Source organism: Ochotona princeps, chromosome 8 (assembly GCF_030435755.1).
Source record: "Ochotona princeps isolate mOchPri1 chromosome 8, mOchPri1.hap1, whole genome shotgun sequence".
NCBI lineage: Eukaryota > Metazoa > Chordata > Mammalia > Lagomorpha > Ochotonidae > Ochotona > Ochotona princeps.
In genome coordinates, this window is record NC_080839.1 from 39,059,197 (window position 1) to 39,085,010 (window position 25,814).

At 37.2% G+C, this 25,814-nt stretch overlaps 1 protein-coding gene across 3 annotated transcripts in view; it reads right to left on the minus strand.

Annotated features, from left to right (window-relative positions):
* The window catches only part of VPS54 (VPS54 subunit of GARP complex), an 82,766-nt gene that overhangs the window by 16,307 nt on the left and 40,645 nt on the right, over positions 1-25,814 (minus strand). For all 3 annotated transcript variants that reach the window (XM_058667878.1, XM_004580100.4, XM_058667877.1), the window contains exons 8-15: positions 24,997-25,123; positions 23,612-23,719; positions 21,358-21,413; positions 17,889-17,985; positions 12,857-13,194; positions 7,441-7,570; positions 6,655-6,836; positions 6,120-6,232 (exon numbers count right to left, since the gene is read on the minus strand). In XM_058667878.1, coding sequence (XP_058523861.1) covers positions 6,120-6,232; positions 6,655-6,836; positions 7,441-7,570; positions 12,857-13,194; positions 17,889-17,985; positions 21,358-21,413; positions 23,612-23,719; positions 24,997-25,123 — 1,151 coding nt within the window. The remainder of the gene's footprint in view (positions 1-6,119; positions 6,233-6,654; positions 6,837-7,440; positions 7,571-12,856; positions 13,195-17,888; positions 17,986-21,357; positions 21,414-23,611; positions 23,720-24,996; positions 25,124-25,814) is intronic.

Sequence of the window (25,814 nt, forward strand, 5' to 3'; positions counted from 1 at the left end):
GCCATTTAGGGAGCAAACCAATGCAGGAAAAACTGTCTCTCCCTTTCTAACTCATTCACATAAAAATAAATTTTAACAAACAAACAAAAACCCTAGCATTTAAGTGCTTTCCTTTGTTATTATCATTCCTAGAACCAGTTAATTTCTAAATTCAGTGGGAGATGATACATTTAATTCTCAAGATTTCAACATAGAAGTTACTCCATTTTCAGCATATGATATTTCTTATCATTATAAAAGAAAACTCAGCATTACGAGGTAAAAAGAACAGTAAATTAAATGATTGTCCTGGATCAGCCAAATCAATATTACCATCGATACACTTTCCTAACTTCAAATTGTTCTAAACAATAAAAAACATAAAATGTCTATCTCTTCTGCTTTTGTTTTTACTCTTCTGTACAGTGTGAAAAAACTTTAAATCACAGTTCACTATGTATATCAGACCACAAATGTTTTGAGAGCAAGAACTGTTTAATTCTTTTTTTTTTTTAAGATTTATTTTATTTTTATTGGAAAGTCAGATAAACAGAGAGGAGGAGAGACAGGAAGATTTTCCATTCATTGATTCACTCGCCAAGCAGCTGCAATAGCTAGAGTTGAACCGATCTGAAGCCAGGAGCCCAGAGCCTCTTTCCGGTCTCCCACGCAGGTGCAGAGTCCCAAGGCTCTGAGCCGTCCTCGACTGCTTTCCCAGACCACAAGCAGGGAGCTGGAGAAGTGTGCTGCTGGGATTAGAACCGGTGCCCATATGGGATTCCAGTGTGTGCAAAGCGAGAACTTCAACCACTAGGCTACTGTGCTGGTCCCTCTGACCAATTCTTAACACTGCAGAAAAGCAGTATGCTGTTTCATCACAGATAAGAAAAAGGTGCTTAAACACTCTGCTTGAAGTGAACTTGTGGCGTAACAGGTAAGAGGCCGCTTGGAATACTTGAATCCCCTAACAGGATGTCCAGTTCAAGCCCTACCTCCAATTTGGGTTCCAGCTTCCTGCTAGTGTATACCTTATCACTCAAAAGGGATGGTCCAAGAACTCGGGTCCTTGCTACATATATGAGAGACTCAGATTTAATTCTCACTGTCTGGTTTCAGCTGGCTCAGCCCCAGGTTTTTCAAATATTTGGGGAATGAACCAGAAAATTTAACATCTCCGGTTTTTGTCTTCCAAATTAAATAAAAATAATTTTAAAGATTTATTTATCTATTTATTTATTTTTAAAATGCAGAGTATCAGAGAAAAGAAAGTTAAGACAATAGAGCAAGGGATATTCTATCTGCTATTTCTTTCTTCAAATGACAGCAAAGACCAGGGCTCATCCAGGCTAAAGTCAGAAGCTACTTCTGGGTCTCCCAAGTGAGTGGCCACGGTCCAGTAGATTGAGCTATCTTTCACTGCTTTCCCAGGCACCATTAGTAGGGAGCTGGACTGAAAGTGGAGTAGCCAGGGCTTGAACTGGAGTCCACATGGGATGATAGCAATGCAGGCAGCAGCTTAACAAGTCACAGCACTGCTCCCCAACACACATCAAAAACTTTAAAATTTTTATTTATTTGAAAAACAGAATTACAGACAGACAGAGACAGACAGAAATCTTCCATCTGGTCGTTCACTTTCCAAATGGCTGAAACGGGCAGGGCTGAAGCCAGAGGGCAGGAGTTTCACCTACGTCTCCCACATGGGTGCAGAGGCCCAAAGATATGGGCCACCTTCTGCTGCTTTTCTAGGTCCATTGACAGGGAGTTGGATCAGAAGGGGAACAGTCAGGAACTGGACCAATGCCCATATGGAATGCCAGCATCACAGGCGACAGCTTAATCCCTACATTACAACACCGAGCCCCTACCCATTTTTTTAAAAAAAAAAGGTTAGTAAGTATGAATTTGAAAACCAGTTTTATCACTTCCTAGCTATAGAATATTAGATAAGTTGCTTAACTACTTTGTTTCCATATTTGTTAGTTGGTAATACTAATAGTTATAGCTCATGTACCAGTAGAATAACACATGTAAAGTGCTAAGAACATGTCCAGCATCAAGAAGCATTCAATTAATATCAGCTGTTCCCCATTAACCTTAATTTCCCCAATACCCAGCCCTGTTCTAGTAACTCAATAAATGTATATCACATGAATGAATAATACACCCAGGATCCATAACCTTACAAAAAATAGCAAAATTTGAGGTGGCATATACAGCACAACGGGTTAAGTCACTGCTTGCAACGCCAGCAGCCCACATTGGAGTCCAGAACAGCCTGACCCAGCCCCAGTTATGGCCATTTGAGGAGTAAAGCTATGAATTAAAGATGTTTCATTCTCCCTGTCATTTTGTCTTTCAAAAACAAAAACAAAAAAAGCCTAATAAAATGTTAATAAGCTTCTAATAGTATATACTTTTTCTATTCAGAGAGGGGGAAAAAGGCAGGAACAACAGTAGCAAAAGCTACATGGTTAATTCACTACTCTATATATCATTTTACTCTTAAAGATCTTTATGTATTCATTTTTATTTGAAAGACAAACAGAAACCTCTTATTTCCTAGTTCAATTCTTAAATGTCCAGAATATTTATCTTTTATTTTTTTAAAAAAATATATTTCTGTTTGCCTAATAGTGGACCTGAAAGACTAAGAGTTGTTCAGAGACAGAAACATGTTCTAGTCATCTAGCCCAACCTCACACAGAAGAAATCAACCAAGTGCAATTGCAAACAGCAAACAAGTGACATGCATCATCAACTTAAAGCAGTGATTTAGGATAGTATATTCTACTCAGTTTTTGCTAATCATAATTATAACCAGCATAATATAGTTATAACCAGCATAATGATCATATAATCAATTGAAACTGTAATCACAGGAGCAGGCATTTGTTCTGGTGGTTAAGATGCTGTAACACACCACGGTGCCCAGCTTAGGCTCCTGATTCTAGCTTCCTGCTAACGCAGACTCTAAGGAGCAAAAAAGATGACTCAAGTAACTGGATTCCTGCCACATGTCAAAGAATTGGATTGAGTTCTCAAATCCCAGCTTTAGCCCCAGCTCAGCCCCTGCTGTTGCAGGCATTTGCAGAAGAATATGGATGAGAGCTCACCCATTCTGTCTCTCAAATATATAATAAACATGAAAACATACAGTGCAAAAACACATAGCAGTTAACATTCTTACCTATTAAAACTTGCCATTAGTAACAGATGTTTACTTATTTCCCTTAATTCATCTATCCAATATCCAGTGTGAGGTAACCTATGCCATATTTGTCCTTAACCCATTCTCTCTTGCCATAGTGGTAGAAGAGATGAACTTTTGCTTAAGCCTTAGATTTAACCCCAGGCACCTTGCTCCTTAAACCACCTCTTAACTCTTATCCAAAATCAACTTGCTGCTTCTTTCTGTTAAACATGAAAATATAATTTGGCCTTTCCTATAACAAAACACCTTCTTGACTTTCTGAGTTGATTAGAGTAATAATCTCTCTCATTTCTCTTGTTCTCTGCTACCACTTCATCAAACACTTGGTCCTCACAAACTGTTGACATATAATCCATTCTCTTCCTTACCTTTCCAGTTACTTAGCATCTCCACTGAATTATCAAGACTGCTCATATGTGTCAAATGATGGGTCATTATCTTTTTCTTAAATTACTTATCTATTTGTGAGAAAGTGAAAAAGAAAAGAAGAGTGAGCAAGAGCAACACAGAGAGCTTTCATCTAGTTGGTTCACTCCCCAAATGCTCACAATTGCTGGAACTGGGGCCAGGCCTGAAACTGAGAACAAGGTGCTCAACCCAGGTCTCCCTCACAAGTGACAGGTGCACAATCACTTGAGTGATCACCTGCTACCTCCGAGGGTGTGCACTAGCAGGAAGTGGTGTCAGGAGAGGAGCATGCTCACAGGAGATGCAGATGTCCCAGACGGCATCCTAACCACTACACCAAACACCTGCCCACCTACTTACTATCTTTCTATTCAGGCTTTCTCTTGAAGCATAGTTGCATTTTGTGTAAGTATGAATTCTATCATTTCAAAATGTTTCTATGCAGAAATATTAAACTTTAATATATTACATTATACATCGCAAAAAATTGAAAATAATGGAACTGCCTCCTCCATGAACATATTTAAGAACTTCATACTGTCAAATTTAGTGTTACATTGTAAACCAATAGCTTTATAAGTATACAACAATAGCTGTATACAACAACAATAGTGTTGCATTGTAAACCAATCCTTTATAAGTACACAATAATTGCCTCATTGAAATTCCAACTTTGGGCCCAGCCCAACGGCTCAATTAGCTAATCATCCCCCTTCAAGTGCCAAGGTCCCATATGGGCGCCTGTTCATGTCCCAGATGCTCTACATCCCATTCATCTCCCTGCTGGTGGTCTGGAGGGCAGTGGAGAATGGCCCAAAGTCTTGCGATCCTGCACCCACATGGGAGACCTAGAAGTTCCTGGCTTTGGACCGGTTCAGCTCCAGCCACTGCAAACACATAGGGAGTAAACTAGCTGATGGAAAATCTTCCTCTCTGTGTCTCCTTCTCTCTATAAATCTTTTCCAAATCAAATAAACAAAGCTTTTTTAAATTCCAATTTTATATCTCTACGTTCTGGATTTCTTCCCACCTCTCTGGTTTTTCTTGCTATGTCTTCCACAGTTCTCTTTCCACACAGTTCTTTACATTTCGTTTTTTTTCTGTCATACAACAATCCTACTTATGATGCTAACGAGTATTTTTTTTTTTTGGTTTTGCTCAATTGACTTAGCATCTTAGAGAGAATTACAGCTGTTATCTCTGTTTCAATATTTAAAAGCTAGTGCTTACTGAATGAATATATGTCCCTGAACAGAGTCAAGGGGCAAGCACTGTGACAAGCAAGCTATCACATGGCACAGACTCATTCGCTATCACAGTGCCAGTTAGAAAGTCTTGGCACCTCCAGTTCCAACCCAGCTTCCTGCTAATGCTAAGTCAGCAGATAATGACTCAAGGGCCCTCGCCTCTACCACAAACATGAGAGACTGGGATACTGATTTTGCCTGGGCCAGCCTTTACTGTTGTGGCCATTTATGGACAGATTTAGTGGGTAAAAGATACCTCTACCTCTTTATCTTTCTCTCTGTCACTCTTTGAATTAGATGAAAATAAACACTTCTTTAAAAACGAAAACAATCTGGAATAGTAACTAAGAATATAGTTACATAGCTGGTTTCAACCACCAAATCCCCAAGTTTCCTAAGTGCTCTAAATTCCCATCTTCATCACTCCTATAGCTAAAATTAAATTTCTGTAAGGACAAATTACAGTATTGCATGAAAATTGCATAGTGTAGTATCTCGCATACAGTTAATACTCTTTTAGAAACAGCAGAGAAAGAAAGAGTACTACCACCCACTGGTTCACATGCCCACTGCAGCAGGAACCAAGCCAGGCTAAAGCCAGGAGCCAAAGTTGAATCCCAGACTCCCACACGAGTCAAAGACCCAGGTACTTAAGTCATCACCTGTTGCATCCTGGCATAGAAGAAGCTGGAAGGCAGACTCAAACCCAGGTACTGTGATATGAGATACAGGAATCCTAATCAGGCGTTTAACAGCAATGCCAAATGCCTGCTTCTCAGCAAATATTTGAAATTATTATAAATTGCCAGAGATAATTCTCCTAAAAACTATTTACTTAACCAAGCTGGCAATATGCTAGGCTTTTAAATAGGCACTTTCAATCAAAGAAATACTAAATATACATACAAAATAAACAAGCAATATATAAAATTCATGAGGTAAGTGTCTACTGCAATAGTTAAGAAACACCCACATCCCAAACTGGAGTGCCTGGGTTCAAATCCCAGATCAGCTATCATTCCAGTTTTCTGCTAATGTGTACTCTGAGAGGCAGCAGGTGATGGCTCAGACACAAGAGGTCTTGTCATCCCCACAATGATCCAGGTTGAGCTCCTCACTCGGAGCTGTGGCAGCCCCAGCTTTGTGGGCATCTGAAGAATGCGCCATCCGATGGCAGATGTCTCTCTGCTGTTTGTCTTTCTCTCTGCCTTTCAAATAACTAGAATATAAGTTTAAGAACATTGGAACAAAATGTGTGAGGAAACACATACCCACTGATTTTTTTTCAGGTAAAACAATCTTTCCCTCTGATATACAATCAACGAGATCCTGAAATTCTGCAGGAACATCAGCTTGCTTCCAACGCTCATTGTCTAAAAGGAGGCTATTCAAAAAAGAAAAGCAAATGTTAATATATTTCAACACCTCTTCCTCAGCTGAAAAGGAAGAAGTGAACACAATGTTTAAAAGTGCTGAATACCATAATAAATTAGAATAATTCATAAACAGGACCATTTTCAGAAAATATCTTTATTTATATCTTAGTCTAACCATGAAGAGTGATCAAACATAATTAAAGTGGGAAAGAAGCCACAGAGTATACTCCTCAAAAGTACCTGAATAGCAATAAACATTTAACTCCATTTTGGAAAGCTAAGAAATGTAATTTTAAATCCTATAAGCTGATTTTTAATAAAAAAAACATTTTGTCAAAGATTTTGGCTAGCCTGTCAGTCAGGCTTTTAGGTATCATTGAGTTTCATAAAGAAAAATACAAGAAGAACAGAATAGACATGGTAATAATACCTGAGCTTGGTTTTCCTCTCTTCATGAAACCTGTTCACAAACTTATTAGCTTGGCTTTGAAGTGCTCCAAGTAATGACATGCTTTTTCGTCCACAGATCTGTTCAGTGTCCAAAATGAATGTTTCTATTAATCTAGAAAGTGTTATGAATTCTGTGGAATTTAGTTTCTCAAGAAAACCATCCTAATTGTAAAGAAAACAAAAAAATCATGACACAGTATAACACTGAATATAGAAGAGAAATAAAGCTTAGTTTAATAAATGATAGCATTAAATTATATTGATACTATAATACAAAAAACAGAAATTTTTATTTTAAATAAAACTTCCCAGTAATTCAGGTTCAGAAATCGAACAGAAACAGTTTAAGATGTTTAAAGTTGATTTTGATATTTTTATAAATAACACAGCAGCACAAATGAATGCAGATCACACTATGAAATTTTCACAACACGAGTTTAGCTTTATCAATAACTTGCTTGGCTATTACACAAGTACACATGAGTATAAAAAGAGCACATTAATGACCAATTAACTAATAAGGTATTATGTTCCAAAAGTGATCTTCAAAACTACTAACAATTTTTCCATTTTTATTGAGATTATTTTTATATTTAAACACCTTCTTTACACAACATAAAAGTAATATAATTACTTTATTAAATATTAAAAGATACAATATGCATGATAGAGAACAGAGAAGAACAGCAAAGACACTATTCTAGATCCTCAAAATAATCATGACATATGAAATATAAAATATCCAAAGCTTTACGGAAACAATTACCTTTGCTCTTGAGGTGAGAAATTTGACAGCTCGATCGTGACATATATCTGAAGCATTATACAATAACTCTTGGATATTATTTGCCAGCTTTCCTAGCTCTAAATCAGTCAATTTCATATCTTCACTGACCCTGAAAGTGATAAAATGAGATTTAGCCTGAGGAAATTGAAAACAACATTTTCCATAGATGAAACATACATTTGAAAAGCTGTAAGATTGACATTTGAGGAAAAATTCTGTGTTATATCAAATACGTTATAGTTAAATGACGAAGCATGACTTAAACATGCTCATTAACACACACACAGTTGAACCCTAACCTTATATAAGAATATATATAGTTCAAAACATAAGAAATAGCATAGTTCTGACTTTGGAAAATTTGCAAAATCTATAACAAAAAGCTTTTCATGTAAATTACAAGTTGAAACTTACAGTTTAAGGGCAAGCTATTAGCTTGGAAAGAGAGGGGTTATGCATTGAAGACACAGAGATGAAGCAGGAATAGAAGGTATTTTGTGATAAATAGGCTCCTTTACATATAATGATTGACAGTGGTTAATGTTTAGCTCAACTGAACTAACAATTACTGCATTTAATGCTAGACACTGGAGGGGATAAAATAAGTTGCTGCTCTCATGAAAGTTATCAACAAGTTCTTAAGATTTTTTAAATTTTCCTTTGCAGACATATACAAAGACCACTAATTCTAGGAGCCAGGGTTGTGGCACAGCAACTAAGGCTGTCACCTGTGATCCAAGTATTCTATGTAGATACCATTTCAAGCCCCAGCTGCTTCACTTCCAATCTGCTCCCTGTTAAGAAGCCGGGAAAGCAGTGGCAGATGTCCAGGTGCTTGCCTCCCTACACACATGGTGGAGATCTGGAAGAAGCGCCTAACTTCTGACTTTAGCGTTACACAGCCCCAGCTATTGCAGCTATTTGAGGAACCAGCAGATTAAAGATCTCTCTCTTTCTCTGTAACTCTGACTTTCAAATAATTTTTTTAAATCTTAAAAAAAAAAAAAAAAAAACACTGGGCCCGGCGGCGTGGCCTAGTGGCTAAAGTCCTCGCCTTGAACGCCCCGGGATCCCATATGGATGCCGGTTCTAATTCCGGTAGCTCCACTTCCCATCCAGCTCCCTGCTTGTGGCCTGGGAAAGCAGTCGAGGACGGCCCAATGCTTTGGGACCCTGCACCCGCATGGGAGACCTGGAGGAAGTTCCTGGTTCCCGGCTTTGGATCAGCGCGCACCGGCCCGTTGCGGCTCAGTTGGGGAGTGAATCATCGGATGGAAGATCTTCTTCTCTGTCTCTCCTCCTCTCTGTATATCTGACTTTGTAATAAAAATAAATAAATCTTAAAAAAAAAACTAATTCCATGCCAACAATTCAGTGTAATTCTACTATGAGCCACATTAAGCATCTCACCATCTCTTTTCCCACTCCAAGTCGAACAACAGAAATCGTCACATACTACCGAGGTTTCTGATGTATATTAATTTGCAGTGAATCACTAATGAGATTAAGATATTGCAGAAAGTTACTAACTGCTCTCCTTCAAAATTTCATCAATAAATTTATTTACTAAATGTTTAAAAATAATGGAAGAATTAATATTCCTAAAGTGCTATCAGAAATATTATCTTATTCAATTCCGCACTCTGAAGCAGGCAGATACCTACTTATAGATGAGGATATTGCATCTCAGTTGAAGTGATCTGCTCAAGCTCACCTGACTAAGACCTTGGTACAAGAACCCAGAATTCATCTATTTCTAATTGCTTAAGCTTCTAATGCATCAACATTTATTTTTATGTAATCAGTGGTATTTCAACACTGAGTTAACACAAAAAAGTCTGCTTCAATTTCAAAGTTCAAATTTACCACTGAAGTAAAATTTTACTTTCAGAAGGATCTCTTTTTGTTTAAATTTTTTTTTAAAGATTTATTTATTTTATTACAAAGCCAGATGTACAGAGAGGAGGAGAGACAGAGAGAGGAAGATCTTCCGTCCGATGGTTCACTTCCCAAGTGAGCCACAGCAGCCGGTGCTGCGCGCCGATCCGAAGCCGGGAACCAGAAACCTCTTCCAGGTCTCCCACATGGGTTGCAGGGTCCCAATGCATTGGGCCATCCTCAACTGCTTTCCCAGGCCACAAGCAGGGAGCTGGATGAGAAGTGGAGCTGCTGGGATTAGAACCGGTGCCTATATGGGATCCCGGGGCGTTCAAGGCGAGGACTTTAGCCACTAGGCCACGCTGCCGGGCCCCAGAAGGATCTCTAAAAATTTTCTCCTTATGGGGCTGGCATCATAGCACAGGGAAGTTAAGCTTCCATATCAGTTTCAGTTCAAGACCTGGCTGTTCAGCTTCTGATTTAGCTCCCCACTAATGCATCTTAGAAAGTAAGGAAAGACTTTCCAATTACTTGGGTCTCTGTCACTCACGTGGAAGACCTGGATGAAGCTGCTGGCTTTGGCTTGACCCAGTCCTGGCTGTTGTGGCCATTTAGAGGGTGAACAGGAAAATATTTTGCAACATAGGTGACAGAAAAAGGACTTCTTTAGTGATTATATAGACAACCTCAAAAAATAAAAAGATAAGCCAATAAAAAGTGGGCAAGCACCTTGAAAAGGCATTTCACAAAAGAGGCTATCCAACAGTCAAGGAATGCTAAGGTATAATTAAAGGTATTCTCTTATCAATCATCAAGAAAACAAAAATTGGGCCCGGCACGATGGCCTAGCAGCTAAAGTCCTCGCCTTGAATGCACCGGGATCCCATATGGGCGCTGGTTCTAATCCCGGCAGCTCCACTTCCCATCCAGCTCCCTGCTTGTGGCCTGGAAAAGCAGTTGAGGACGGCCCAAAGCCCTGGGACTCTGCACCCGTGTGGGAGACCTGGAAGAGGTTCCTGGCTCCTGGCTTCGGATCGGCATAGCATTGGCCGTTGCGCTCACTTGGGGAATGAATCATTGGACAGAAGATCTTTCTCACTGTCTCTTCTCCTCTCTGTATATTTGACTTTCCAATAAAAATAAATAAATCTTTAAAAAAAACAAAAAACAAAAATTAAAGCTACTTTACCAGGGAGTCAGTGTCTTGCCCTAGTGATTAACATATCTGCATGCTACATAGGGATAACTGCATTCAACTCCATGCTGACTCCAGCTTCCCACTAATGCGTGCGCCAAGTAGTGATGGCTCAAGTAATTGGGGTCCTATCAGCTTCCAGAAAGAACTAGACTGAATCCCTAGCTCCTTTTTTGGTCCTGATCCAGCTTCAACCAGTCATTGTAGATATTTTGGGAACAAACCAGAGGGGCTAGTATGCTCAGGTTTTCATGTTCTTTCCTCCTCTCTCATTCCCTATATAAGTAAATAACTGAAAAGTTTTAGCAAACAAATAAACAAATAATCAAAAACCCCTATTAGTGGCAAATCCCTCAAATTAGCTAACTTTTAAAACACTGACAGGGCCCAGCAGAATAGCCTAGCGGCTAAACTCCTCGTCTTAAAAGCCCCAGGATCCCATATGGGCGCTGGTTCTAATCCCGGCCACCCCGCTTCCCATCCAGCTCCCTGCTTGTGGCCTGGGAAAGCAGTTGAGGATGGCCAAAGACTTGGAATCCTGCACCCGCCTGGGAGACCTGAAGGAAGTTCCTGGCTCCTGGCTTTGGATCGGCACAGCAATAGCTGTTGCAGCCACTTGGAAAGTGAATCATCGGACAGAAGATCTTCCTCTCTATCTCTTCTCTCTGTATATGCGACTTTCCAATAAAAATAAATAAATCTTAAAAAAAAAAAAAAAGACTGACAATACCAAGAGTGAAGACATGGAGTGCCAAGAACCCCTAGTGAGATTAAAATGAGTAAAACCATTTTGAGAAATCTTTTGGCATCAGCCAAGTTGAGCATTTATATCCCCAATTCATTCCTAAGTATAAACTAATTGAAATGTTTTTAAAATTCAGTTGGATGAGTGTTGGGGGGAATCCCAGACTCTATGGAATTGTACCATAAAATTCAAAATTAAAAATAAGAAATAAAGAAAAAAAGTATAAATTAATTGTTTGTGATATGTGCATCAAATATACCCACAACAATGTTCATAACCATCCAGAATGTAAATGATCCAAACCTTACCAACAGAATGAGTAAATACACTGTGGGAACGTTCATACATAAACAAAAATAAAACTTCTTGGAGCCGGTGTTGTGGCATAATGAGTTAAGCTATTGCCTGTATCACAGCATTTAAATGTGTACCAGCGATCTAGCTGTTCCATTTCCAATCTAGCTCCCTGATAACGCATCCAGGAAAGCAGCAGCAATGATAAAATTTCTCAGGCTGGCATAGTGCCACAGTGGGTGAAGCCACCACCTGCAATGCCAATCCCAAACTAGAGCACAAATTTGAGTAGTAGCTTTTCTGTTTCAAACCCAGGTCCCTGCTAATTTGTCTGGGAGGCAGCATAAGGTGGCCCAAGTACTTACACTCTGCCACCCTGTGAGAGCCTGATGTAGATCAAGGCTTCTGGCTTCAGCCTGGCCCAGTCATGGCTATTGTAACCATGTTGGGAGTAAACCAGTGGATGGAAAGATCTTGGCTCTGCCTCTCTCTCTTTCTTTCTAACTTTGCATTTCAAATAAACAAAATAAATCTTGAAGGATAAAAAAAAAAAATAAACCTACACGGGCATTCTGACGAATATGGCAAACATAATATTTAGTGTCAGATATCAGAGATAAAATAATAGAACTGTAATTCCATTTACACAAGGGTACTTCAAAAACAAAAGAAAACAGAATTAGAAATTTGATGTGGTAGAAAAAACTTTTAAATACACTGACATGAGGATATCTTCAAAAAAAGTCACAGAAAAATTGTATTATGAAAAGCTATACATGGAATTCAAGCTTTTTTTTGCACCAAAAGACTTACCTTTTAATGCCATTGTCCATGTGCTTTTAGAAGTATCATAATGCAAAATTTAGAAAACTTGAAAAACCAGGAATTTCAATAATTTCCCTTGGGAAGGGTTTTTCTGTATAGCTGATAACATTCTATTTCTTAAAAAGGGTATGAGCTCATCAATGATTTCATTTAATGATAATTACTTGAGCTGAACACCTATAAGTAACACATTTTCCTATATGTGCACTATAATCCAATTTAAAAGTCTAAAAAAAACCCTAAAAACTCCAGTCCTTTCATTTTCCTTTCTGCATCTAGGGATGCAGATAAGGTGATAAAAGCTGTAGTGGCCACCTTAGACTTGGGGAAGCTATACAATGAAGCCAGTAGAGCACCCTTCTTTTAAGTTTTATTTATTTTACATGAAGGGCAAAAAAAAAAAAAAAATCCAGACATGGAAAGAAATACTTCACTTTGGCAACAGCTGCTCTACTCACATAATATCCACTCCTCCTGGCACAGCAGAAGATGTCTGCTCTTTGCTGGATGAAGAATCAGTAGTACATTCTGGTTCAGATACGGAATCACTGCTGCATGGCTCACTATTTGGAGATGCGTTTCTTTGAGAGGTAGTGTCAGTGGGTAGAGATGTTAATTCACCCTCACTGAATGCATCACTTATAAACATGCCTTCATGGATTAAATAAGCCACTTCTGAGTCCACTGAATTATCTTTTGCAACATTCTTCTGTTCTGAAATCTCATCCAATTCTCCAGTCCTCTGGCTTTTGTCAAGAACTGATAGCACAACACTGTGAATGGTAGTTAATGTTGCCTACAAGAAAACAGGATATATTTTTTAAAGATTTAAAACATCTTATTCCTAATGTACCCCAAAGTGAACTCTGTGCATAGAATTTTGAACATAAATAATAAATGAGTCAAGGTCACATAGATCAGAATTTCTACCAATCTTGTATTAGAAAGTAAAAGTGATTTGTGAAAAAAAAAATGCTCAAGAGGGGATGCACAAAAGTTTAAAAACAGAGTATGTGTGGGCCTGGTGCAATGGCTCAATGGCTAAATCCTCATCTTGCATGCACCAGGATCCCATACAGGCCAGTTCATGTCCTGGCTGCTCCATTTCCCATCCAGCTCCCTATTTGTGGCCTAGGAAAGCAACAGAGCATGGCCCAAAGTCTTGGGACCCACACGGGAAAAAGTTCCTTACTTCTGGTTTAGGATCGGTTCAGCTCTGGCCATTTTCCACTTGGGGAGTGACCCAGTGGATGGAAGATCTTTTTCTCTGTCTCTCCTTCTCTTTGTACAACTGCCTTTTTAATGAAAATAAATAAATCTAAGGGAAAGGAAAAGGCAAGGGCAAGGCAAGGCAAGGTAAGGAAAGGAGAGTGGAGAGCAGAAGAGAGGAGGGAGGGAGGGAGGAAAGAAGGAAGAAACAAGGCAAGAAAGGAAAAGAGAAATAAAAGGAAGGAAGGAACAAAAGAATGGAAGGAAAAAATGAAGGAAGGAAGGGAAAGAGAGGAAGGAAGAAAGAAAAAGTGAATTTGTGCTTCAATTTTTAAATGGAAATCTGGAACCTTAGGTGATGGCTCAGTTGGCTAATCCTCTGCCATAAAACGCCAGGATCCCTATGGGCACCAGTTAGTGACCCAGCTACTCCATTTCCCATTCAGCTTCCTGCTGATTGCCTAGGAAAGCAGTGGAAGATGGCTTAAAGCTTGGGACCCTAACCTGTGTGAGACACCAGGCAGCAACTCCTGAATCCTGTCTATAGATCATCTCAGCTCCAGCCACTGTGGCTACTTGAACCAGCAGAGGAAAGATCTTTCTGTCTCATTTTCTCTGTAAATCTGCCTTTCCAACATTTAAAAAAAAAAAAAAAAAAAAAAAAGTTAACCAGAAAAAAAAAAAAATATATATATATATACAAAATGGAAATATGTCTATAATACATTGCACATTTCTCTAACCTCTTTAGAAACTTAAAAATAATCAAGCCCGATGCAGTAGCCCAGCGGATGAAGTGCTCGCGTTGCACGCACTGGGATCCCATATGGGGTCTAATCCTAATCCTGGAAGCCCCATTTCCCATCCAGTTCCCTCCTTGCGGCCTGAGACAGTAGTGGAGGACAGCCCAAAGCCTTGGGACCCTGCAACCACACGGTAGACCCAGAAGAAGCTCCTGGCATCTGGCTCCTGGCTTCGGATCGGCTCAACTCCAGCCATTGTGGCCACATGGTGAGTGAATCAATGGATGGAAGATCTTGGTCTCTGTCTCTCCTCCTCTCTGTATATCTGACTTTCCAATTACAACAATAAATAAAAATAATTTTCAAAAGGTAAAAATAACCTGTGAAAGAATAACATTAATACATCTGCCTACAAGAAAAAAATAATTCAGCTTCCTTGGAACACATATCTCCTTCTCATTTCTTTCTTCATTTTATACCTTCTCTCATTGATCAATTACTCTCCAGATAGTCTGGTGGCTTTTCTACTAAACTAATATTCCAAGAGAGTACCTAACTCAGGGTCTTGATTGTTTCCTCTGCCCAGAATGCTCTTCATTTTGCACTTCCCTTTATTTCCTCAAACAGCCTTTCCCTAACGTTGGTCTATACATCACTAACAGAAATCAAGATTCTCAAGTCACTGATAATTTCTCAAACGCGAAAATCTCAAATCCCCAATCTTTTTTGCTTATTCATGTGAAATGAAAACACTGAGATGTTCTCTCTGAATGATAAGGTGTATCTTTTGTTAGTTTTTGCTAATACAAAAATGTAGGACAGAAAATTTTCAACCCTCATAAATTAAACAAGCAACATAAATGCCACAGCTTAACCTTGTAATGTGGTAAAAGCTATTCAAAAACAAAAACAGGGGCAGGTATTTGGCCTATGCAGTTCAGCCATGACTGGGGACACCTCAGAGTTCCTGGGTTCAAGTCCTAGTCAACTTCTGATTCCAGTTTCCTGTGCTGCACACAGGAAGCGACCAGTCTGCTGCAGCATACATGAAAGACATGACATCCCCAGCCATTGTGGGCATAGTCAATCAGCAAATGGGAGCTCACTCTATCTCTCCAACTCTCAGCTTCTCATATCAAATTTTTAAAAATCTATTCAGAAACAATATTTTGATTATAAAATACCTCTCTGAAGAAAATTCAGAGAAAAAACAATGCAAATTTTATTCACAAATTTTATGTCTATATGCCTATGCCTAAAACAATTACCAAAAAGCTAAGAAGTCTTTGTTTTATGAAGAAAAACAGATTTAAGAATTTTAATATGGCTAGGATCATCAATCTTATACCTTCCTTTTTGCTTATTATGATATATGCATATTCTCTGCCATTAAAAATTCTTAACTGTATATTTTATGGGAAAGATATAACAGGCACAGTTTTCTATTTTTGACATCATGACTCTTAGCAATTTTTATTTAAAATTCTTCATTAAAAATAAACAGCTTGTAATTTACATTTTTTCAGTAAAATCATACCCTTAAAAAATTACAAATTTTTTTAAAAGAAAAAGGAACCATATTTGAAGGTTACATGTCATCTTCAAAAATGTTCTACTAGGTTAAGTGGTCCAGATGTGAAAATGAGAACTTCTAACTATGATAAAACACTCTTTCCAAACTGTACATACATCAAATAATAACTCTGCTAAGTTTAATTAATACAAAAGTGAAGTAGCTACCTTTAACAATTTTTATCAGAAGCTGGCCAGTTCTATACTATGTATTGCTGCAGTTCTATATATACAGATACATAATAACAGATGTGTGATGCTAAGCTTACAGTCAGAACATTAAAAAAAAGTGAAAATATGGCCTGGTTTTTACATATAGCTTCACTGTCCATCACTATCCATAGGTGGGACCAACATTTTAGAAGTCACCTAAATTAAGCACAGTACTGATCACACTCTGTAAAATATTTCTGATCTTGATTAGAGAGCTGACACAGGTGACTTGCAAATGACTTTTAGTATTGATCCCATATTAATAAGAAAAAGCTGGATCACAAAGAAGTACCAAAGTCCCACAAACTAATTTAACATGTACTCTGGGGATGCTGGGAATATTAAGTAGCACAAAAAACATAATGCTACACTAGATAGTCCAAAGAAGATAGACTTTAGCAATTGCCCGTTTTAAGTACTGCATTTGGTAATTCCAAACCTCTCTCTCCTTAGCAAAACACAGCCATGCCTTGATGATGATTCAAACACATATTAGAGTTTAGAACACCTTTTTTTTAAAGATTTATTTTATTTTAATTGGAAAGTCAGATATACAGGGATGAAGAAAGACAGAGAGGAAGATCTTCCGTCTGTTAATTCACTCCCCAAGCAGCTGCAATGGCTAGAGCTGTGCCGATTTGAAGCCAGGAGCCCAGAGCCTCTTCCAGGTCTCCCACACCAGTGCAGGGTCCCAAGGCTCTTGGCTGTCCTCAACTGCTTTCCCAGGCCACAAGCAGGGAGCTGGATGGGAAGCAGGGCCACCAGGATTAGAACCAGTGATGATATGAGCTCCTGGAGGATGCAAGGTGAGGACTTTAGCCACTAGGCTACTGTGCCAGGCCCTAGTACATCTCTTTTAAAGACTTATTTTTATTAGAAAGGCAGATTTACAGAGAGAAGGAGAGACAAGGAGAAAGATCTTACATCTGCTGGTTCATTTCCCAAGTAACCACAACTGCTAAAGCTGAGCTGATCCGAAGTAAGAAACTTCCTCTGGGTTTCCCACATGGAAACAGGGTCCCAAGATTTTAGGCTATCTACCACTGCCTTCCCAGACCACAAGCAGGGAGCTGGATGGAAACTGAAGCAGCTGGGACACAAACCAGTGCCCACAGGGGATCCTGGTGCTTGTAGAAGAGGATCAGCTAAATAAGCCTATAGAACCTGTTTTGAAAAAGGTCATATGGCATGTATTCTTTTCCTTTTACTGAAAATTAAGCGACTTGGATAAAGAGATTTAAAAAAAATAATTAAATATAATACATAATCCGTGATTAAATACCAGACGAAAAGCTAAAATAAAAATCTGCAATGAAAAATATTCAAGGGATAAACTGAATTGTTCAGTGTGCTTTTTAAAAACACCTTTATATCAACATTAAATTTCTAGAAAATTGGTAAATTGGAATGGATTTTAGAAGTTGCATTTATTTTATCTCCAATTAATCTGAAAGAATTTAGCCACAAAAATCATGAAAAAAATCTAAAAAAAAATTTAAAAAGGAAGCACTACAATATTTTTAATATATAATAATTCATCCCAAAATTTATAAAAACTGCCAAAATATTCCAAGATCTGTTATTTAAAACAAAGCCTCTTTTCAAAAAATATGAAGACATTGTGTTTTTTCTAATTTGATTATTTATAGAAATATAAATTGATTATATATATGTATATATATACCTATAAATATATACCTAGAAAGCTGACTCAGTTTAAGAACAGCCTATTTGAACTGATACACAAGCTTACCTTAACTCTCTGGAGGAAAATTGTAAACTTAGCGAAAATATCCTTCAGCAAATCAAACCACTGGGGAAAATTCAACATTCTCATCTGATCTGCAAGCCTAGGGAAAAATAAGTTAGAAACAATAAAATAATGATTGTCTCAGGACCAATATGGTAACACCTGTAACTTTAAGAGGAAAGGGAACTAAACACTATCTGTTAAAACAATAAAGCAATAATCTCTACACATGTAACTAAAAAACTCAATTATCAAACAACTTCAATCTTTTTAAAACTCTTTAAACTAAGGCAAATAAACCTTACTATGAAGTAATTCCATGTGAACTTGCTTTGATCATTGAATGAATAAACCACAGAGAAATAAAATCATTTAAACTAACGTTAAGAATACATTCTCGGGGCTCGGCAGCATGGCCTAGTGGCTAAGGTCCTCGCCTTGATCCCATATGGCTGCTGGTTCTAATCCCGGCAGCTCCACTTCCTCTCTGTCTCTCCTCCTCTCAGTATATCTGACTTTGTAATAAAAATAAAATAAATGAAGAAAAAGAAAAAAAAGAATACATTCTCAATTTTTTTTTAAAAGAGATACATGGGGCCCAGTGTGATAGCCTAGCAACTAAAGTCTTCACCTTTCACATGCCAGGATCCCATATGAGTGCCAGTTCACATCCTTGCGGCCCCGCTTCCCATCTAGCTCCCTCCTGTGGTCTGGGAAAGTGATAAGAGAATGGCCCAAAGCCTTGGGACCCTGCACCTGCTTGGGAGACCCAGAAGAAGTTCCTGGCTTCAGTTCAGCTCAGCTCTGGCCATAACGGCTACTTGGGGAGTAAATCAGCAGAGGGAAGATCTTTCTCTCTCTGTCATCCTCTCTGTATATCTGACTTACCAATAAAAATAAATATTTAAAGAGGGAGAGAAAGAGAGAGAGTGTCTCTAAACAATTTTTTAAAGGACTTTTTATTTATTTGAAAAGCAGAGTTAGAAAGAGATCTTCCATCCACTGGTTCACTCTCCAAATGGTCGGAGCTGGGTCAGGCTCAAGCAGGAGTGTCAAGGTCTCCCATGTGGGTGCAGGGGAACAAGTTGCTCTCCTGGGTGCATTACCAAGCAGCTGGGTAGGAAGTGGAATAACAGAGACTCAACCCATGAGTGCTGGTGCCTGGCAGCTTTCATCCACTTCGCCATGGCACCAGCCCCTACAGATTTAAAAACTAATTTCCTAACTACAAACTAAAAAGTACTTCTCCACTATATGAGATAATACAGTATGGTATTACAGACTACATACATGAGCCCTGGTGGCATAATAAGCTAAGCCACCGCCTGTAATGTTGGCAACCCATACAGATGCCCATTTGAGTCCTAGGTGCTCCACTTCCAAACCAGCCCTCTGCTAATACATTGCTAAAGCAGCATAAGACTGCCTAAATCTTTGAATCACTGCACCACCCAGGGAGAACTGGAAGGAACCTCTGGCTCCTGACCTCAGTCTAATCCAACCCCAGTCATTGCAGCCATCTGCGGAATGAACCAACATATGAAAGGCCTCTGCTTCTGTCTATCTGTAACTCTGACCTTCAAATAAAAAAGCGGATGGAAGATCTTTCTCTCTTCCTCCCTATATATATGACTTTCCAATAAAAATAAATAAATCTTTCAAAAATCTTTAAAAGATAATAACACAGGCTCTGGAGTCATGCTGCCAAGTGGAAACCACTTCAAGGTTTTTCATCAAAAAGGAAAATAAAAATAATCTATTTATATGGATTACTGAAAACTTTAAATTAGTTCATAAAAGTACATAGAACAAGTTTGGTATACGCTTGCAATGGGGGAATCTCAACTGAACTTGAGCTGTGGTTATGCAACAAGGTGGAGGAATCCACCATGGTGGGAGGGTTTGGGGAGGGGTGGGGAGAACCCAAGTATCTATGTAACTGTGTCACATAATACAATGTAATTAATGAAGTTAAATAATAAATAATTAAAAAAATAAATAAAAATTAAAAAAAAGTACATAGAACAAGTATTAGCAATATTTTGGTAGTTGACAATAATTTGAAGATGAAACAGATTAATGCAAAATAAAGATATTCTGCAGTACTAAAATGACATGTTACAGTAAATTCTTAGTGAATGCTACTACAGCTGAGAGTTTATTCTCAAAAGATATTCCTCTTCTTTCTCAGGTTGAGGAAGAATAAGAACCAACTCTCCATGTCCATGAGGCGTCTAATGTAGTTCAATGACTGACACTCTCCAATTACTAGCAATTTACCTATTTCTATAGTTATTCAAATAATTCTGAAACAACTGAATTTTTACCAAGTGACAGTGTGAAAATTAAACTCCACATTTTCTATTTTATGAATTTGACCCAAGGAAGCTTGATAGTGTTCACTTTGCTATTCAAATATTAGGACAGTCAAAGACAACTAAATGTCTACATGAATGAAAAAGTCAGTCATAAAATATTTACTACTACTATTCTCAAAATGAAAGAATATGAATTTCAAGGATGAAATTACCCAAATTACAGTTTGGATAACTCAAAATGAAATGCTCAATTTCTCGCTTTAAAGGTTGTCTTTTAATTATATGGTAAAATAATTTACACTTAATGCTTATAATCCTCTGTAATGAATTAGCTTTAATTCCCATACTCAGTATCTATATCCCCTCTGCCCTACCTCTGTCCAGGGAGGCTAACAGTTGGGTTGGCCAATGAAAAGCTTTTCAAATAAAAGAAAATACAAGTCATTCATTATCTGCAATTTATTTTCTGCAGTAACTGCAGCTTGAAATATTAGAAATTGATGCTATTGTGAGTAGCATGAAGAAATCTCATGCCATTCCACTCTGTCCTACGTAGGACGATTCATTCCTTTGTCTAGTATACCCAGACTGTATGTACTACCTGCCCACTGGTCACTTAGTAAGAGCTTCAGTTACCATAGTGGTTTGTTTCAGTCTTATTTTACTTTATAATGATCCCAAAGCAGAAGACTAGTAATGCTAATGAGGCACCAGAGCATAAAACATGGAAGGACCATGAATCCTACTTACATGTGGTCAGCGCTACATGCGTTTAAAAAAAAAAACGGAGACAACCTAAGGGTTTGGTATCTACAGCCTTAGGCACCCACTGCGGTTCTTGCAATGTAACCCACGATCATTACTGAATTCATAATTACTGTAATTATTACTCCAGCTCCTTCTCCCCAAGGGTATCCTCAGAATGATTTCCTCCTACTTGAGGTCATAGCTTTTTTCAACTCCTAGACTTTCTCTTGAAAACTCTTAACAACTCTTTCCTTGTCCCTCAAAGGTACTGTATTGTCATTCATGACTTTACTTCAACCTCCCCACACTTTAGTAAATAATCATATAACTAAATGTTCTTTAGATTATTCTAATTTGCATCTGTCACGTTTTACCTGATAACCACCAATGTATACATTTATACTTACTTCACAACAACATCTGTATCTATTTCTTCTACTTGTGAAACTTTATTAATCACGCACTGAAAATTTAAGAAAAAACAAAAATAATGTGATTATCTTTGAAATTGTCTTTAAATATTCCAAGTTCCATGTATACATCAATCATTTTACCACACTTTCTCTGTGTCTCTTACACATACTTCAGAATATCTGAAAGACTGCAGTATCACTCTTATCTAATTATTCCACAGTATGTCTGAAATAGGGCAATTAAAGTATCTGACTATTTAAAACTGTTCCAAATCCTACACTTGTAAATAGGACTACAATACTTGGAAACAAGGTGAAAGTCTTATATTAAAATTCCCAAAGCAATTCATATTGGAGATTACTTTTCTTTATAATGCATGTAACAGATTTAAAAGTTATAATACATGCTTGGACTTCAGGACAAGTCCAGGAATTAAAACATGAAAGTTAAACTACAGTATATAAAACATTTTACAAATTATGCTTCTAGGTTAATATATATTTAAATAAATGTGTTTATAGATGCAATATATATGTGTAACCAGAACTCAGTTCATGAAATTAAATGTTCCAATACCGAGTCCCCCTCCTGCACCACGCTTAGTAGCTACTATTTCCTAAAAAAAGCAAACTATCTTGATTTCAAAACCATAGATAAATTCAGCCTGTTTGGGGATTTTAACTTATTTATAGTGTATACTACTTTGTGTCAGGCTTCATTAGCCTCCACATTATACCTGTAATATTTATGTACTTCTGAATGATTTATTAATTCCCCTTGCTATATACTATTCTATTATACATTATAACAATTATATAATCTTATATATACCACAACTCCATTTATCCTTTCTAGTGATGATAGAATTTAGGCTTTCTATTTTATTACAAACAGTACTCCCATGAACATTCCTCTGCTGTATTTTGGTGAATTTCTGTATGCATTTCAGTTGAGTGAATACCTACAATAGAAATTTGGGGTCATAATCTGTTTAGATTTACATTAGTGGATAGCGCCAACAAAGAGGCTGTACCAATAATTTTTAAAAGTGTTTTAATTGGTGTTTGAGAGAAGTAAAAAAGAGTGATTATTAATTTTTTGCATTTAAATAGTAAGACTACATGAGAATCAGCATTGTGGTGCAGTGAGTTAAGTCACTGACTATCACACATGCATGCCATATGAATACTGGTATAAGTCTCGGCTGTTTCCTTCCAATTTAGCTCTGATAATGTTCCTGGGAAATCACGTGAAGTGCTCAGATCCCTTGCATCCATGTGGAAGACCCAGATGGGGGTTCCAGGCTCCTGGCTTCTGACTAGCCCTAATCTGGCCGTTGCGGTCAACTGCGGAGTGAACCAGGGGATGAAAGCTCTCTCTCAGTCTCTCCTCTCCTTCTATCTCTGTTACTCTTTCCTCTTTCAAATAAATAAATCTGTTATATATATATACATATATATACATATATATATAACAGATATATATGTATATATGTGTATATATACATACATATATACAAACATACATATATATACACACACATATATATGCAGGTAAATTCAACTTAATGACGATGATCAATTACAACTAATGAAGACTCTTAAATTGTCCTTTTCATACACAGAAAACAAACTTTAGTGGATGATATTTATCTGAGTAAAAAACAAAAAGAAACAGGGCAAAACTAAGAAAACCATGGATCTTAGTTTATAGTTTCCATAACATTAGGGTAAAAAGGAGATATCTCTGGGGGAGTATAAACTGGAATAATTTATTACATAGTAATTCATTTCTGTGTATAAGCAACTTAAAAATACCTTTTCTTCTCTGACCCAAAAGTTTACTTGTGATAATTAATCTTTTTAAAAAGTATTAAATATAAAACAAACTAATAAACAAAAAGTAACTTTATTTACATTATCAAATTGAAAATAACCTACACATTCAACATAGGGGGAAAAGGTGAAACAGGTTTATCCAACATAATGTGGAAGAAATTATATACAACCACTAAAAACAATGTTTCTGAAAGCCTACACAATAATGAGAAAATGTTATAACACTGTTACAATTTACTTAGAAATATTCTTAAAATGATCATCATTGACTTATACGGCTTTTTATTTCTCTGATAACTATATTTTCAATTTTTAAACAAGTAAACATTACTATTATATTGTATTCTGTGTACATTATCACTAGAATGTAAATCTTATAAGGCTATACATCCAATTAAATGTACATTACCTGCTTAATGATATTTTTTGCTGTAATAATCATTTCTTCACCATATATTTCTAAAAAATTAAGTTTCCTTTGTTTTAAAAGTCCAAATACAAGAGATACAAGTCTTTCCTATTAAAATAAAGAGAATAGGTAGTTCCATATCTTAAACATCAAAAAATCTCAGAAACAGAAATATTCAGCATTAATGTTTTGTTTCATCCTCAGATCAGCCCATGGCATTTTCTGGAAGCCTAAAATAACCCTTTCCCATAATAATCATATAATCAAATTTTTGAAGTGACTTTTCTAAAACAGAAAAATCCTACTCCATCACATGGGGGCAAATGAAACTGGTCAGAAAGTAAAATAATTCGGATGTACTTTCTGGTCCACTGTTCAGCAACAAAAAATATCTTTCTCAACCCCGATGACCAATTGCTACACAAGTAATTGCACTATGAACAAACAGCTAACATGTCTGTCTTTTTAACTAATTAGTCTTATAATCAATCGGTGATTTTTAAATATTATTTTTACTATTTCCTATTAAAGATTAGCAGTGAGGAATAAATCCTTCAATAATAAGATATATTAGCCTACACAAATGCATAAAACAGGTACATTACAGTCAGTAATTTAAAGGGCTGATATCATATAATGATTACTTTTTTTTTTTCAGAAGAGAACGGAAGAAGCAGGGAAAGGCCTTTTTTTTTTTTAAGATTTATTTATTTGTTTTTATTACAAAGTCAGATATACAGAGAGGAGGACAGAGAGGAAGATCTTCCATCCGATGATTCACTCCCCAACTGAGCCGCAACGGCCGGTGCTGCACTGATCCAAAGCCGGGAACCAGGAACCTCTTCCAGGTCTCCCACATGGGTGCAGGCTCCCAAAGCTTTGGGCAGTCCTCGACTGCTTTTCCAGCCACAAGCAGGGAGCTGGATGGGAAGTGGAGCTGCTGGGATTAGAACTGGCGCCCATATGGGATCCCAGGACGTTCAAGGCGAGGACTTTAGCCACTAGGCCATCGTGCCGGGCCCTAATGAACACTATTTTAAAGATACACTCCAGTGAACTTTACACATATGGAATACAAAATTAACTGAACTGCCATCAATATTTTGAACTTGAGTGGTAAGCCATGAAGACCTCATTGTAACTCTAAAATTTAATAAAGCTATAAAATCAATTTATTCTCTAATTTCACAGGATGGTGAAATTAATTCACAATTATGGTGAAAATTTTAAGTCACGTAGGTAGTAAAGGATTTCCTAGGCCTGACAGACCTTGAAATTTAAGCCAGTTTTGTTCATATTACCTAAGAATGCATTGCAAACCTTGGCACCTAAGAATTAATGCTAATCAATAACATCAATTTCATTCCACAATTCAAAACACATACCTCTTCTAAAACCTGATAGTCATCTTCCAGTGGCCTATTCAAGTCACTGTGAGAATAAGTAGAAAATTCTGCAATCATCATTTTGTCTATCAGTTTCTCTAGTTCACAGAGCTGTGATCCCAAATGCCTACAAAAGCAAAAGAAAATTGTCATATATAATATATATATAATATATATATTATTAAAAACCACAATTTACATCATATTCAGGGAAAATAATAGGCAACATTTTTCTAACTAACAATATCTATGCAATAACATGTTTTAGTAAAATAAAGGATTCAAACAAAAATAACTACAATAAATTCACCATCATCTTCTGAATTCTATTTTCTCTTTATATCTTTAACCTCCAAATAGTTTATGGGGTTCCAAAAAATTTTTTGTTAAACTTTAAATTGCTTTTCCCATAAAAAATATTCAGATATTTTGAGTCATTAATTCATTAACCACTCCCTAGAGATTTATTTATTCAACAAATACAAGAGCATACTTCATGCCCTATTCTGTGAACATACAGATATCTGAATATCTATCCACAGGTACAGGTCGACTCAATTAAAAACCTGTCATCATCAGTTTGAGTTACTGTACAACATCCCTCAGGTCACTAAAGAATCATTAGAACACAGGCCTGAAAAAAATAAGGACAAAGTATCTTCATTATTCAAAGAAATATCTGTCACACAACCTAAGAACATCATAAAAAATAGACTAAAGAAACCTAGATGTCCCATCCAGTCCAAAGTACTTCAAAACCTAAGTACAAAAGAACAATGGAATACCAGCTTATATCTCAGGGAACCATTATTTTGCAT